Here is a 14582-nt window from a genome sequence, read left to right as displayed (position 1 = left end):
GCCAATCATTATGTCGTCCTCCTACACAAGCATGTGTATATATATATATACCTCACAAATTAATCTCTATGCGGCTGCTATGCGTTGCAATGCATGTACAAACCCACCAGGGACAGCGGACAATTCTCCCTGGCAAGCGTCGGCCCTGTCTAGTGGGGACGAAGAGTATCAGAACCGGGAGAAGAGATGGGTCTTCAGGCGTGGTCCAACCGATCCCGCTGCGCGGCATAGCGATAATGTTGTAGTAATCCCAATTCCCGAAAAGTGTGTTGGGTTGCTGTAAAGAGAGGGCATCTCGTACACACTTTTCGGGAATACTCATCACTCGAAAGTTTCCATCGGTGTTTTCTTTTTTTTTTTGTAATTTGATGAACAGGTATATATCAGGAAAGGTGCTCAAGGAAGGTATTAAAAGCTGTTTGCCAGCTCGCTCATGTTTTTTGAAGCCGATTGCCCTACCACAGACGTTCTACCGCCGCCACCGCCCTCTGCGCGAGTGAAAAAAATATAAGTGGAAATTCAAAAAGCATCCGTCTGTTACAACGCACGGGGTTTCACTAGTTTCCGGAGTCAACACTACTCGTCTCCCATACGTCACCATTGCTTGAAATAGTCTAACAATACGCACACAGCATTCTTCAATAAAATAAAGCCCTAAACACACACGTCCTGAATTCATGTATGCTTGTATAGGTTTTTTTGTAAAAAAAAAAAAAGAAAGAGATGCTTCGCCATCGGGCGCCCGTTGATTCGAGCAACTGCGGGCTGCTTGCTCATGATTCCGCCCTGAAGCGCTTCATATCGGAGCCCGTACTGACGTTACCGCTGCTCTCTACTTCCAGCGCCTTCTGCTTCTGTAGCGGTTTAGGCTTCCTTCTTGCGACTACATGTTGCACGGGTTGACTATTAGATGCCTCCGACGAACGACCATTTACTTGCGAAGGAAACAATGAAAGTGACATACTGTTGCTGTGCTCACTCCATTGCACAGGGTTCGTGTTAGACTGCGGCATCGACAGGGCGGAACACTCCCCATCATTAGGGAGCCGCGAGACAAAGGGATGCTGCTGTTCATCCACGTCACCATAGAACTCCTGCGCTGTGGGCAGCCGCTCCGTTTCATTCACTGCGAACTGCTCTTGGATGAACTCCTGTATTTCCTTAAAGCGACCATCCTTCATCTCCCGGGCATCTTCAAGAAGCTCCCGCATCTGCTCTACGAGTTTTGGATCAACTTTGCCTTCGGGAAATTTCTCGATTTCTTCGATCGCCTTGATGAACCGCTCCTCCGCACCTTCAAAGTCACCTTCCTTCATATAACAGTCGGCTATCTCATAGAGTACTGCGGCAAGTCGTCCATAGGGTAAAGACGCAGGGATCTCCTGCTCAAGATACCTGTAAATGAACAGTTCACTTTCATATTCCTTGAGAGCCTCTTCATATGCTTCACGTTCAACCTGAACCTGTGCAATCGCGTTGTGGACCTCGGCCAGACGCAGCTGAACCTCAACATCATTCTCACCGCGGCTCCGCTCCTGTTTCTGAAAACATACACGAGCCACATCGAGGTTTGTAAAACACGCCTCGAGGGCGTCGTGATCAAGGGGGTCAAGAGCTGCCTCCATACTGCTGGCGGACTGTATCATGCGCAGCTGCGAGAGGCCGTAGTCAAGGAAGTATATGCCACATTCGGGGTATGTCGCACCGTATTTGTTCTCAAAATAGCGTACAATACGGTACTGAACGTCAAGGGCCTCCTCATAGTTGTGCTTGTTGAACAGTTCTAGCCCAACAGCACGCATTGCTACGGCCTCTTCTTCACTATTAAAAGGAATGATTTCCTCAGAGCTTTCACTGCTGCAGTTGCTCTCTGAGGAAGATGCCTCGGTGCCCTCCGCTTGCTTCTCCCCGGGCTTTACACCCGTCAACTGCTGCTCTCCCTGGTCATTCCTCACCGCGGCCTCCGCCACCCGCTGCTGCTGCTGTGGGTCGCTCATAAAAACACGAAACACACACCTTCTGTTTTCTTGCGCGGGAAATGTCCCCCCACCCTCAACTTCCGTTGGGAGTACCACTGTCTAATTACCTTAACTCTTCTCCCCTTCCAAATATATATATATATATATATATATCCCGATTGCTGTTGCGTCGCACTTCGGGGGTCTCAACCTTTCTCCGTTTCCGTCCGCACTGTCCTACGCCTACAATCACTGTTTTTTCACCCTTCGGCAGCGTGTGTGGAGTCGCACGCACAACAAATAAACGAGAGAAGTAATCTCCCCCACTTTGTTTGCTGTTCAGCGGCGCGGCAACAACGGAAAGAGATATGTGGTAAAAAGAAACATGGAAAATAAAAGGGAAAGAGAACGAGAAAAAAGTGATTAAGCTACTGTGCAATAGACTAGGTACAAAAAAGCAGGAACAATCTAGCACAAAAACAAAGAAAAGGAAAATTACACAAAAAGTGAAGCACACCGACGTGAACGAACAAAGAAATGGAATAACAGGAGATGGATAGAAAGAGGATGGTGAAAAATGAAAAAAAGTCGTTGTTAACTGTTGAAGCAAAAAAGAAAAAAAAAGGACAAAAAAGGAAAGAACTTGAATAGACGAACGGATGAAAACACAAAAAAAAGGGAAAGGGTGTACGAGGAGGGGAAGAGAGGAATCCCCTCTTGCCGTAAAACACCACCACCAATATACGCATACAGAAACCACATGTGAGTGGACGCGCCCCAAGGAGATGGGCAACATGAGGGGGAGTGCAGGGCGGGTGGGGGAGGAAACTATAAATATTCATAAATATACATTTGAACGCGTACATGTGAAGCGGTCCAACTACCGCAACGCCAAGTAGATGAAACTAAATACCAGCTTGGTGGGAAGAGAAGGCGCTGCCGAAGGGTATAAACAGGCAGGCGCCCGATTATCTGTCGTTGTTAAAAATGACGAATGTCAACAACTGCAGAAGAATGTAATTTAATTACAGGGAAACAGCGTGAAACTTGGAAATAATACAAACAAGGTAAAAAAGAATGGGAGGAAACAGTGTCAATGGACCATATACAAGTAAATCAACCATCCTTTCCTCCCCCTCAGTAGCAACAAAACCGATATCTCTCTCCAACTCTCTTTACGAGCACAGTCTTTCCGTTCCTATCGTCCCCCACACCCGTTATCTTTCCCTTCTCCCTATCCACACTTCTCGCTGCACTATTCTTATTGCTGCAGTTGTTGCTGTTGCTTGTAAATGAACTGCAGCCTGCACGACCCCGGCTTCGCGGCGGTCGGTGAACCCATGTGGCGTTTGACATCCCGCAGCATTCGCTCCATCCCTCCATACGCTGCAAACTGTGGTGATATGTAGTTATCGACAGAGCAGTAGTCGAGCAAAGAAAGCATGCACGAACGACCGACTTCAGCGCTTTGCGCCAGAATGCACGGTACCCTAATCTGCCTCAACAGTTCTGGTTTGCCATTACCACAGTCACTGGGGATCTTGGTGACATCACGCTTCTTTAGCCTCTTCTGTTGTGAGTTGCTACGGACGCACTTGCTACTTTTGACGGCTCCAACTGCCGTACCCTGTTCATTAAGGGGTGTAACAGTGCTGGCGTTGTGGGCGACGGGGCTGCGCTGCGGCACGATCTGTGTATGGGTGTATCGGTCCTCCCACGATTCTCCATCCATAATGTTGGACGTGCCGCCAGCCAACAGACCGTCAATGTACAGCCGGTTGTTTGTGAAATACGTGAGTTCAATGGTGTAGGAGTGGATGAGGCCGGCGCCAAAAAGCACGCGCGAACTTCCCTCCTTGCTCAACATGTGGCCGCGTCCGAATCGGCAGATCGAGTACCCAAAGAGCTCCTTCGCGTGTAAACTGATGATCTTTGGAAAGAGCATATTCCAGTGCTGCACCGTCGCCGGGAGGTAATTACCGAAGGCGAAACAGCTAGACTGCGAAACGTGCGAATGAAAGTCCAAATACATGAAGAAGCGGTCGTCAAACACTTGGCGCAGGTGGTCGAACACCTTGCGGAGGGCGCTCACAGTGGGTTGTGTCTGAGGAATCGGCCTGTTATAACAGCGATTAAGGTTAAATCCGTTCTGGTCAAGCCGAGTGTGACCCCTGGAGACACCGTCGGGGTTTAACATAGGTACAATATAAAAGATAAAATTGTCCCGTAGCTTTGCCGCTAGTGGGTCGCGGGAAAGAAGGAAGGAAATTGCGCCATGAACACCATGGGATGCTGTTGTTTCCCCGGGATGCACGCGGCCACTCACCAGCACGACCTTCTTACCCTTCTCGAACTGAGAGTATGGTCCAACAATGGGCTTACGAGACGGGTTACCGCCACCGCCATTGGAGTTGGCATTGCAGGCTGTAGGGCCGCAAGCTCCATTATTGGCGCTGTTGCTGCCTTCCACTTTCCGCTTGCTCCGGTGCCGCTGATTAGTTTTCGTAGAGGAACTCGTTATGATAAGCATGTGCAGTTTGCGACCATCCTGCGTGTAACACAACACACGCTCTTCAAACCAAATATCGCACGTACTATTTTTAACCAAGTTATGCCAGTGGGTAATGTGGCAGAGTAAATCAGCATATGTGTAGGGAACGCAGAACGCCACATGAATGACATCATTTGTACGGGGTGTTATGACAAACGTCAGTTCCCCATCAGCCTCGTCATTTGTTGTGCGATACGAGCACTGCGCTACTGGCACCCACTGCCGGAGGCAATTCCCTGCCCTCCACACAGGTCGCATGCCATTCCGACCATATAGTTTTGTGGTGGGTTGAATGTTAACTAATCGCAAAGTCACCGACGTATGAGGTTTGACGCCGGCGAAAGCAAAACGAAACCACAACCTTTGCCCGCATCCGGGTTCAGGTTCCATCCACAATGAAAAGCCGATCCCATTCGGCTGCTGTGGATATTGCTGCAGATGCAGTAGTGTTGACTCGGGCATACGTTCCACGCGAGCAATATTTCCACCCTCCATGTCGGACGAGAAGAATATGCCCTCCTCCGGAAACGGGAACAGTAACTGATGCGATGGTGAGGATGTACCAAGAACAAGGACAACCTGCTTCTCCCATGCGTCCGCAAAACGGACTGTGCTACCCCAATGAGGGTAACATTCCCGTACAATTGTGGCAATTTGCTTTATGGGATGAACTGCAGGGGACAAGTACGGCTGAACATTCCCGTCTTCAGAGCCATCGCTGTCGCGCGTACAACATGCTAGGATGGTTCCTATGACATATTCCTGTCCAGAGAGCCATCTCATTGTCTCGTCGATGTCAAGGAAGAGGGTAGGAAAATCAGGACGGCCTCCTCGCGACTCTGGAGCTTTGCACAGCTTACTCTGCCCCACCGAAAAAGAATTGCTACTGTTCACAAAGTTGGGAGAAGTAGTGCACCGAAGCGGCGGCGCCGCAGATGCCACAGACGATGGCATCACATTGCGTTTCACAGGGGACGAAAGCTGCGCCCATGCAGAAGCACTCAAGTTGTTCCCTGTAGTGCGCCGCAGTCCGTGGAGCTCGTGCTCGTAATCCATAAGCCCGATATAATTTAGGCATCTAGCGAGAACACGGTCATCGACAAGCCAAGTAGTCCCGTCTTCATTGAGGAAAAACGCGTCATACAAACTCAGGGAGCGGCAAAGGCTGTCATTGAAGAGTTCCGAAGCCTTTTGCGTGCCGAAACTACTGGTGCCCTCCCCCAGCTGACCGGCAGTGGATGGCCGCCGGGAACTTTCTTCCATTTTTTCATCGAGTGACCGTTGCAAATCTTCTGGAGCAGCACAACTTCCGATTGCGCTGTTGGGACGATCCAGCGGTGCAGCACGTGCGTCACACAATGTGTTTGACAGCGATGGATCGCTGAGGCACCGATTGAGTGAGACGCTGTCCTCCGTCTTTTTCGGCGAAGTTGAGGCTCTGTGGCTTCCCATGTACCGCTGCACTGCCTCCTCTTCATCCACCTCATCATAAGGCGCTAGCTCGTCACCTAACTCATTAGCAGATAGTTCTTGTGCGTTGTCATCGTTTGGATCGTCGATGTCGTCTACACCACTCTCTCTGTCCAGTTCCGCGCAATCATTTGTGTTAACTGTACATGTGATGCTAGAATTAAGACTGGAGCACTCGGAGGGAACCTTGACGCTACCTTTCTTCCCGCATCTGGAAGTGCCGTCACTCCTGAGTCGTTCTACTCGAACGGTAGACGCGAGTTGTGCCTTTTGCAACTTCTGTTGGCGCTTCTTGCGTCCTATACCTACCGGTGGGTTCAACTTACCTGCAGCTGTCTTCAAACCCTGCATGGGCGAGGATAACACAGCTGACGATAGTGCAGCAGGACGGTGAGGCGCCTCACCAGCGGGGAACACGTCTGCAGTAGCGATTCTTATTGCACCCAGTTCCTTGTGCCCAGTGGGTTTCGCCGGCAGATGCTGCAACGAGCCGCCCTCGTCAGCAGAAAGGTCTCTCAGTAACTTCTTCCGCAGAGGATTCAGCAGCTTCTTTCCCTTACCATCGGGTGGGAGGTTGGCTGGGAGAGGGACGGACGCGGTGCCAGTATCGAGAGTGCGATGAGGCGCAACAACACCGTGCACGTGCCTCCCGCCAGTCACATCTTTTTCTCCCATAGCGCCCTTTTCCTCATTTCCTGCCCTGCATTCGACGCGGGGGCTACTCAGTTTGGTAGCAAAAAGTTGTTCCTTCGATTTCAGGAACCCTCGTAGTTTCACCGCTCCTTTACCACGAACACTCTTCTCAATGCGGGAGGTCATTAATCCACTGTTGACAATGCGTAACTGGTTACGCTAAGCACCGTTGATGAAATGCTAGCCACTTGTCTCCTTTCACCTTCCCAACCTAAACGTACACCTGTGCACTTGGTCCCGTTTCCAGTCGTGCTTCCTTTCTCCGAGAAATTGCTTTTTCTCACTATACGCTGTGTGTACGAGTTTGTGTACGTGGATTATACGGCTCCTTCCTCCTTATATATCTGTATTGCTTTGACTTCTTTCTTCCGTCAAAACCCTCCTTGTGTCCTTTCTTCCTTTCTCAACCTCTTTGTTACTCTCTTTTCCCCCTTGTTGCTTTCTTCTTGAAGCTTCACCTAACCTTTGCAATGAACCTTACAAGTGCTATATACACGAATACACGTAAGTATATATATATATATATATATATGTATATGTGTATTATTTATTCGTGTCTGTACCACCTAGAGCGGCCACTTTGTACAATTAAGGGACCGCCGTTTATTTCCTTTCTCGCTGTTTCACCCCCACTTTTTGTGCTTTTGCGCTCTTTTATTAAATATTCTTCTCTTCCTTTGCCTTGGCTTTTCTACTGTTTTTTTTTCTTTCTTTTTCTCTTTTAGCCCTTTAAAGCCTTTAACTAGTGGTATTAATTCGGTCTATGACCTAGTTTTTGTTTTCTCCTCTTTCCCCTCCTCCCTCTTATCCTTCTTCGCTGCCCTTTACCGATCAGCCGCGCTCGAATTTACTTCTGTTACTTCTGATGCGGGAAAGTACAAAATAAGAGGTAAGAGAGGCACCAACGATGAGTTCACCTTACAAAAACGGCAAAAACACGCAGGTGGTTGCTGTTGTTGTTCAACAGCAAAGAGGGAAACGGATGTATAAATATACAACCTACGCGGAGGTGACATGTGGGAGATATAGGAGAAACGCGATGAAGAAAAGAATAAGTTAACGCTCAGCGGTTCGTTGTGAAGGAGGGGTGCGACAACAAAAAAATTAATAACAATAACAATAACAGGGTACTGCGGGATGATGATACACAAAGAGGGACATTAGCCCCAGAGGGACACCGACTTGCTATCATTTGTTCGTTGTGTTACTCTCCCCCTACACACAGACGCACGAACATGTAAACGAAGAAGGAAATAAGGAATTTGATCAATATATCTCAATGAGGTTGGCCAGGTATGCGCTCGTTCCTATTTCCGGCGCACATGTACACAACAAACGAGACTTATTACCCCTCCTACCGCATAAAAAAGCAAAACAAAAGAAATCGACAACCGAAACGGCCACACCACACACACACACACACACACACACACACACACACACACACACACACACACATTCACGGCGCGCTTTCAACATGTGGCCCATAGGAACGGTAAGAAGACACATCCCAATCAAAACACAACCACTGGTGTCCCCAACTTGCCCAACATAGTCATCTCATAGAGTATCAAAATAAAAACACGGAGGAGAAAGTAGAAAGGTGGTAAAAGGAGAGCATTTAGAATAAAAACAACACAAAAATTGTCATGCACAAACCAATCAATGCACCAACAATAACAGCCTCCCTGCGTCGCCTACTATCGATCCTATTCAGCACATTTTTGACAAACGGGACACGCTGCGTGATCTCCAGCAATCTATCGCTAACGCTAGAGAAAGTGTCCCGCTGCTCACGCAGTTGCAGATGGGCCTGCTCTCCTCGATCGATGATGTTGTTAAGCATCCGCTGTGTGTGGCGCAGCGACTCCTGTTCCTTGAGCAGTAACTGCGTACCTACGTCCTCACGGTGAACATCAAGCTCGCGACTTATATTCGGAAGCAGCTCAACGCGTTCACAACGGCGCTTGAAGTCGGCGGCGACGCGGAAAAGAGTCCGGCGCTTCTCAGCCGCTAGCTGTTGAAACCGCTCCATGTGAGTCATGGCGGCTGACTCCAGTGGGAGCTCACGCGCAGTTTCCGCCATAGTTTCCAGCAGTGTCTCAAACCGCTGCAGCACAACCTCCACCTCCGACTGACTGTGCTCAAACTCAAGCTGGACGCTCCTCACGTGAGATTCTGAAGGGAAGTGTACAACAGCGGTATTGCCGAATGTAGTGCTGCTAGATGATGAGGGGTTGTTATACTGGTTGAAACCTGTCGTAGAAGCCGTGCCTTTAGCTCCAAACGAAACACCGCTCGTCTCATCATCAACACGCCGGGCAATATCCTCCAAGGCGGCTAATTTCCGCTCAATGAGATTGTCGGCCTGTCTGGCATCGTTGCGCAGCGAATCCCATATTCGTTGTTTGCTATCCATGAATTACACTTCTTTCAGAAAGTGGGGATTGGGGAAAAGATAGGGCAGGTAAAGAACCGCTGGGTTTCATTGGCCGAACAGCACCGCAGAAGTCGGGGCTGTGGTCACGCAAAGGGAAGGCGTGTGGTCAGTGACTTTCATCGTAACAAAGTGTGTGTGTGGCCGCATCGGCGACGAAGCGAAATGAGACTTTATTTTCCTCCTTCACTAATGTTAAACAAACATTTAGGAAATGAAGGAGGGGATATCAACAAACCGCACCACGCGTGTAACAGAATATGTTACCTTTCTTCTGTCTGATGCCCCTCGACACACACGCGCACCCACATTCACACACACTCACTCTCCAACACACCTCTTTATGCCAACCACCCAAACAATGCGCGCCAAAATTGAGATGATGGACGTGGGTGCCTTCCTCGCCCGCTTCTCAGTTCCATGCAGCGCGTATCTCTTCCTGTGTGTGACGTCAATATGACGTACAAGGGAAAGAGCACAAAATGAAACGAGGTGCCTACTCACCGTGAGATGCCTTATAAATCGCGGCATGTAACTCTAATCGTCTCCTCACACAGCAGTCGCACGTACGGCTGCACTTGGAAGTCACAATCAAACATATCCAGCCGCTGCTTCTCTAGCAACGGTAGCATTTGAGGAACACGTACAGCGACGGTCGAATCTCCCTCTGGTCGAAGGGAAGAAAAGTCCGTGGTAACCGCGACTGCGGCCCCCAGCAACTCTTCAGTGTACGCAATACATAATTCGCTGAGTGATACACTGTGAACAATTTCGCGGAAGAACCCAGCCGCCCGCTCTCGCCTCAGTTTCTCATGTATCAGCCGGTTCCTGTGAGCAGCGTGCATTTCCTCAGCGTGGGCGGCTCCATTAGTCATAGGAAAAAAATTGGCGCTAAGCGGTGGGAACACCCCTTGGAGTGGCATGCCACCACCACCACCACCACCAAGTCCCAACCGATCTTCGCATTGCTCGTCATTAGACAGTAAAGAATCCCCATTGCTCATTGCCTTGTCCCTTCCACCCGGACTTTCACCACCAGACTCTCCGTCCCCCATACCTTGTGGAGGAGGTGAGGTGTTTAAGACGCCACCATCCGAGTCTTTTAATTCCTCAGAAGGTGGTGTGAGCCAATCCGAGAGTGTGGCACGTGAAACAAATTTTGCGCACAATGTTTGCAGTAGATCACGCATCTCGCCCTCGGTCACGCTTCCCGTCAGGTTAAAAAGTTGTGAATCTCTGCCCTCCAACGTGGTGTTCACTACATGGAGTGCGGTATCCACAACCCGAGGAACAGCGAGCCGCAGAAGCGCGTCTACACAAAATCCCTGCTTCACATCCTCGGTCTTCATGTTATCATCATCCATCATGAGCGAGAAGGGTGAAGCTTCCATTTGCTGAGTCATGTTTTCCAAGAGTGTCTGCAACATGAAATTCTGTGTGCCCTGATGCCACCAACTACGAAATTTGGAGAGCAAGGAAGTATCAGCGCGGCGCGTACCGCTGCTTGCTTCCTTCTTTCCAAGAACGAATACCAAGAGAGACATTGTGTGCCTCATCACATGAAGTGTGATAGTCAAACTGTGAATGTAGGCGGCACTAAGAATCCCCGCGAGTGTTGTGTTAAAGAGTTCAGAGAAGATAGCCACCTTATCACCTGGAGTAGTGGCACGCCGTAACCGTTCTTTTATTGCGCCAATGGCCAGTGCGTCGATCATTAGGCTTTTTGTGAGCGGTTGGCTGACTCGAGCGGCAATGATGCTCCGGTCATATCCCTGGGGAAGGTGCGCAACAATGCTGTTTTGCACGGGGTCCCCACGAAGAAAACTACGCGCCCCTATCGCTTGCTTCAAAAGAAAACCGGAAACACCAACGACAAATGCAGCTTTTCCCAAATTTTCCAACTCTTCTTCTAACAAGTCTCCAAGGAACTCGTCACACATTTGGCTATTTCTCTCACTTAATTACGCCCTCCCACCAAACGGCACACCCTTTTGCTTAACAAACGTCTTGCTTAACCCCTTGCCCCCCCTGTCACCCTTTTTTTTGTTAAATCTTAATGGAGGAAAAGTTACCTTCTGTTCTTTTTTTTTTTTAGGTATTTATTTTTTTAACTTCAGGTCTTTCTTATACCCCACCACCGCAGCTGTATTTGTGGTTGGTGTTACTGTTGCTACTCAACTATCCCCGTCTTGAAACACTATCATACATGCCGAAAGAAAGGAGGGAAAGATAGGTCCCACACGAGTATCACAATAGAAGAGCTAGAAGAAACAACCGATATCAGTGAAGTTCAAACAACTTCAACTTCAAAATACACACCTTTATTTTTCTTTTCCAAATGCACATAAACCCACACACAAAGTCAGTAATCCCAAGACTGCGGGTCGGGTAGTGCCCCCACTGCAATCGGACTTTCATAACCCAACATCAAAATTTACACAACAAACATATCTGCAAAAAGAAAAAAAAAGAGGGGAAAGTTGCACATGACATCGCCTCTCTTCCCGAAAAGTACTTGCCATTTACTCAAGCCCTCTGGCCTTTATGTCAAATATTTGCATGGTGAGGGCCCCGTTCTTAATATCTCCCGCCACTTTGTCGGATGGCAACGGGCGTCGGCGCATCACCTCCTCATCTTCCACTTCAATTGTTAAAATTCCAGTGGCCTCATCGAGAGACACCTGATGAGTACGCTGAACGACACCCTTCCGGGAGACGTGTGTGGCCCCTCCGCAAGTGCCAAAGCGGTGCTGAAGTGGATAAGACGGCATCTCTTCTGCAACATCATTATCAGCTTGATTCTCTCTCCCAGTTTTAGTGCCTTCAACTGACAGCACCTCCACCAATTCCCCCGTTTCAATGGAAATAAGGTAAGAGTGCCATGGACAGCGTAAACAAGGCACTCGTGAGGACCCGAGTTTTCCGTCTCCTGATGTCACAACAGTATCCATATCTTCTAAATCAACTATCTGACCCTCGCCAAGTGGTCCGGAGCCGTGATAACATGGACTATCGATGGCGTACAACTTTCCATGATGAAGCAAAACTGTGATAAACCGGTAGGGTTCCTCAAGAAGGAAGTGAGCGCGGTTGCGTTGTTGACGGAGCCGCTCATACGACCAACCGTCGTACATGTGCTTTTCCACCATGCGGCTTCACTCCTTACTACTAGTTTCCCCTTGATGCGTCTCTCTTCCTCTCTCGGGGAAAATGTTCTTTTCTCTTTCCTTCGTTTATTTTATTTCCTTTCCTATTTGACTCACCCTTACTCTGACCTACACATGTGAATGTTGAAGCACCACGATAAAAGAGATAATGCTACTCTCACCACGAAGCAATGGAGGGAAGAAACGATAGTAACAACGTAGAAGCACAACAATATGAATGGCAAAAATATCATACAAAGACGTGCATAAATGCATCTATTACCACTACGTGGAAGAGCTGCTTGTCATTCATCTTCCTATCATTTCTTGACTTTCCTTTTATAATGTGAGGCAAATATATATATATATATATATTCACTACCCTCATTTATGCCCCTACAGTCCTTAACTGACCCTCAAAACACATCATTCCTGATGCAACTCAATGTTCATACAAAAATTTAAAAGCCTGCCGTTTCCTTCGCTTCCACACAGCAGCGACCCGTAGAGCGTGAAGGTCACCTAAACTTACGCAATACACCGCTCTCGCCCACTAAATATAAGAGGAACGGTAAAGTGCAACCAGTTCGTTAGCATAAGTTCAACAACAAAATACACCCGAGTAACAGAAAATAAGAAAATGTAAGTAGACGCCCTTTTCTGATGGTTTAGATGGGATTTCACACAGAAAAAAGAGCATCATTTCATCCTCCGCCACCACTTACGACCAGTTCTGCATTTCTCTCTAGTGTGCTTAAAGTGACTAAGTTTCAGTTTCTTCCAAAACGGGAAACAAAAGTAAAAAAAACACAGGAAAGATCTTACGCGAAACTCGTACCTACGCCATCTCTGCTACAGTGACAGCATTGGGCTCTTTCTATGCGGTATATCCACCTCAAAGGTGGATTAATTAAAAAAGGAAAGCAAAGAGACAAACCGAAGAGAGAAGACAAAAGTAATGGGGGAAACCAAGGGGGAAATTGCACATATCGCACTGTTTGAAATGAACGACGCTGGGCGCAGTTTATTATTATTTATTTTTTTTGCCTTTCTCTTTTTTAAAAAAAAATTGATGGTGATGTCGTTTACTCATTGCAGCCGTCGTTATACCGTGAGAGGAGAAATGAGTTCTACAGCCTCAACCAGTGGTTAAACCCGTTCCGGAGAGGAAGGAGAAGGGGAAGAAGTGCAATGGAACTACAAATAAAAGACAACAACGGAGAAATTCCTCGTGTGTGTGCGCGTGCGTGTGAATATCAAGAGAAGCATGAAGGAATAATTGTAGCACGAATGCCATGTGTGACGAGATGCACGAAGAAGTGAATGCTGGTTATGCTACAGATACGTACACATGCGGAACCACAACCACATTTTGGCACCCGACAACATAAAACATTTCTCCCCCAACACCTGCCGCCCTATCAACAACAACAACAGCAAAACACGGACACCCACTCATACCGCAGTGGAGTGAATCGCCCTCTCCTGCTTCACTCGCCTCCTATCAGAGGCCCTTCAGTTGTCACATTCCTTCTGCTCTCTTATCTCGCGTGGTCCACGCATGCTGCCACCCACTCGGATACACCGCTGCCCGAGTATATCACAGCGAACGTTCAAAACACTAGACACGCAAGCACAAATACATGTGCCTTCGGTCGATGGATCAAATTTACCGCCATGACTGCACTAACCTCGGTTACTCGCTAGTTTTCGCCGACGCTTCCGACCCTTCCTGCTTCTCGGATTTCCGCTTGAGTACCTCAACATCCCAGTGTTCGTTGCTGAAAACATCGATATCTGTGGCGATGCGCATCGCTTTCCGCGCGATTTTCTCCGCATCGTAGCCGTCCACATCAATGAGCGCCCGTGCCGCTGCCTTCGCGAAGGTTCCACCGGACCCAATTGCCACAATTCCATCAGCCTCTGGCGTAATAACATTACCCTGTCCATCAATTTCCAGAGTCTCCTCAGCACTGCAAACAATGAGTGAGGCTTCCAACCGGCGAAGTGCGCGATCAGTACGCCACTCTTTAGCTAGCTCAACAGCCGCACGGGTAAGCTGATTTGGGAACTCACCAATTTTGTTCTCAAGTTTCTCCATAAGAGAAATCGCGTCCGCAGTGCTGCCCGCGAAACCAATGACAACATCATCATTAATGCGACGCAGCTTGCATGCACTGGATTTGGCGACAATGCGCTCACCAAGGGTAACCTGTCGATCACCGAGTAGCACAACCGTATCACCCTTGCGGACAGAAAGGATGGTTGTGTGACGTAGTTGACACGCTGCAGGGGAACACGTAGTGCGGCCGACACGGCGAAGCATA

General features: G+C 48.6%; 8 protein-coding genes across 8 annotated transcripts; all 8 read right to left on the bottom strand.

Moving 5' to 3' along the window:
- Window positions 1–773: 773 nt before the first annotated feature.
- On the bottom strand, window positions 774–1997 carry TbgDal_XI11570 (hypothetical protein, conserved; the record flags this gene model as incomplete). Its single annotated transcript, XM_011782000.1, has 1 exon — window positions 774–1997. The coding sequence occupies one exon, from the start codon at window positions 1995–1997 to the stop codon at window positions 774–776; it is 1224 nt and encodes a 407-aa protein (XP_011780302.1).
- An 85-nt stretch (window positions 1998–2082) lies between these two features.
- TbgDal_XI11560 (hypothetical protein, conserved) lies at window positions 2083–2754 on the bottom strand (the record flags this gene model as incomplete). The annotated part of the gene is made up of 1 exon (XM_011781999.1): window positions 2083–2754. The coding sequence occupies one exon, from the start codon at window positions 2752–2754 to the stop codon at window positions 2083–2085; it is 672 nt and encodes a 223-aa protein (XP_011780301.1).
- Window positions 2755–3219: 465 nt separating this feature from the next.
- Window positions 3220–6798, bottom strand: TbgDal_XI11550 (metallo-peptidase, Clan MC, Family M14; the record flags this gene model as incomplete). The annotated part of the gene is made up of 1 exon (XM_011781998.1): window positions 3220–6798. The coding sequence occupies one exon, from the start codon at window positions 6796–6798 to the stop codon at window positions 3220–3222; it is 3579 nt and encodes a 1192-aa protein (XP_011780300.1).
- Window positions 6799–7496: 698 nt separating this feature from the next.
- On the bottom strand, window positions 7497–7688 carry TbgDal_XI11540 (hypothetical protein, unlikely; the record flags this gene model as incomplete). Its single annotated transcript, XM_011781997.1, has 1 exon — window positions 7497–7688. One exon carries the CDS (start codon window positions 7686–7688, stop codon window positions 7497–7499), a length of 192 nt encoding a protein of 63 aa, XP_011780299.1.
- Window positions 7689–8293: 605 nt separating this feature from the next.
- TbgDal_XI11530 (GOLGI SNAP receptor complex member, putative) lies at window positions 8294–9091 on the bottom strand (the record flags this gene model as incomplete). Its single annotated transcript, XM_011781996.1, has 1 exon — window positions 8294–9091. One exon carries the CDS (start codon window positions 9089–9091, stop codon window positions 8294–8296), a length of 798 nt encoding a protein of 265 aa, XP_011780298.1.
- A 533-nt stretch (window positions 9092–9624) lies between these two features.
- TbgDal_XI11520 (hypothetical protein, conserved) lies at window positions 9625–11049 on the bottom strand (the record flags this gene model as incomplete). The annotated part of the gene is made up of 1 exon (XM_011781995.1): window positions 9625–11049. One exon carries the CDS (start codon window positions 11047–11049, stop codon window positions 9625–9627), a length of 1425 nt encoding a protein of 474 aa, XP_011780297.1.
- Window positions 11050–11631: 582 nt separating this feature from the next.
- On the bottom strand, window positions 11632–12258 carry TbgDal_XI11510 (hypothetical protein, conserved; the record flags this gene model as incomplete). The annotated part of the gene is made up of 1 exon (XM_011781994.1): window positions 11632–12258. One exon carries the CDS (start codon window positions 12256–12258, stop codon window positions 11632–11634), a length of 627 nt encoding a protein of 208 aa, XP_011780296.1.
- Window positions 12259–13951: 1693 nt separating this feature from the next.
- Window positions 13952–14581, bottom strand: TbgDal_XI11500 (hslVU complex proteolytic subunit, putative; the record flags this gene model as incomplete). The annotated part of the gene is made up of 1 exon (XM_011781993.1): window positions 13952–14581. One exon carries the CDS (start codon window positions 14579–14581, stop codon window positions 13952–13954), a length of 630 nt encoding a protein of 209 aa, XP_011780295.1.
- Window position 14582: the final 1 nt, after the last annotated feature.

This window comes from Trypanosoma brucei, chromosome 11 (assembly GCF_000210295.1).
Source record: "Trypanosoma brucei gambiense DAL972 chromosome 11, complete sequence".
Taxonomy (NCBI): domain Eukaryota; phylum Euglenozoa; class Kinetoplastea; order Trypanosomatida; family Trypanosomatidae; genus Trypanosoma; species Trypanosoma brucei.
This window is presented reverse-complemented; position numbering and strand designations above follow the sequence as displayed.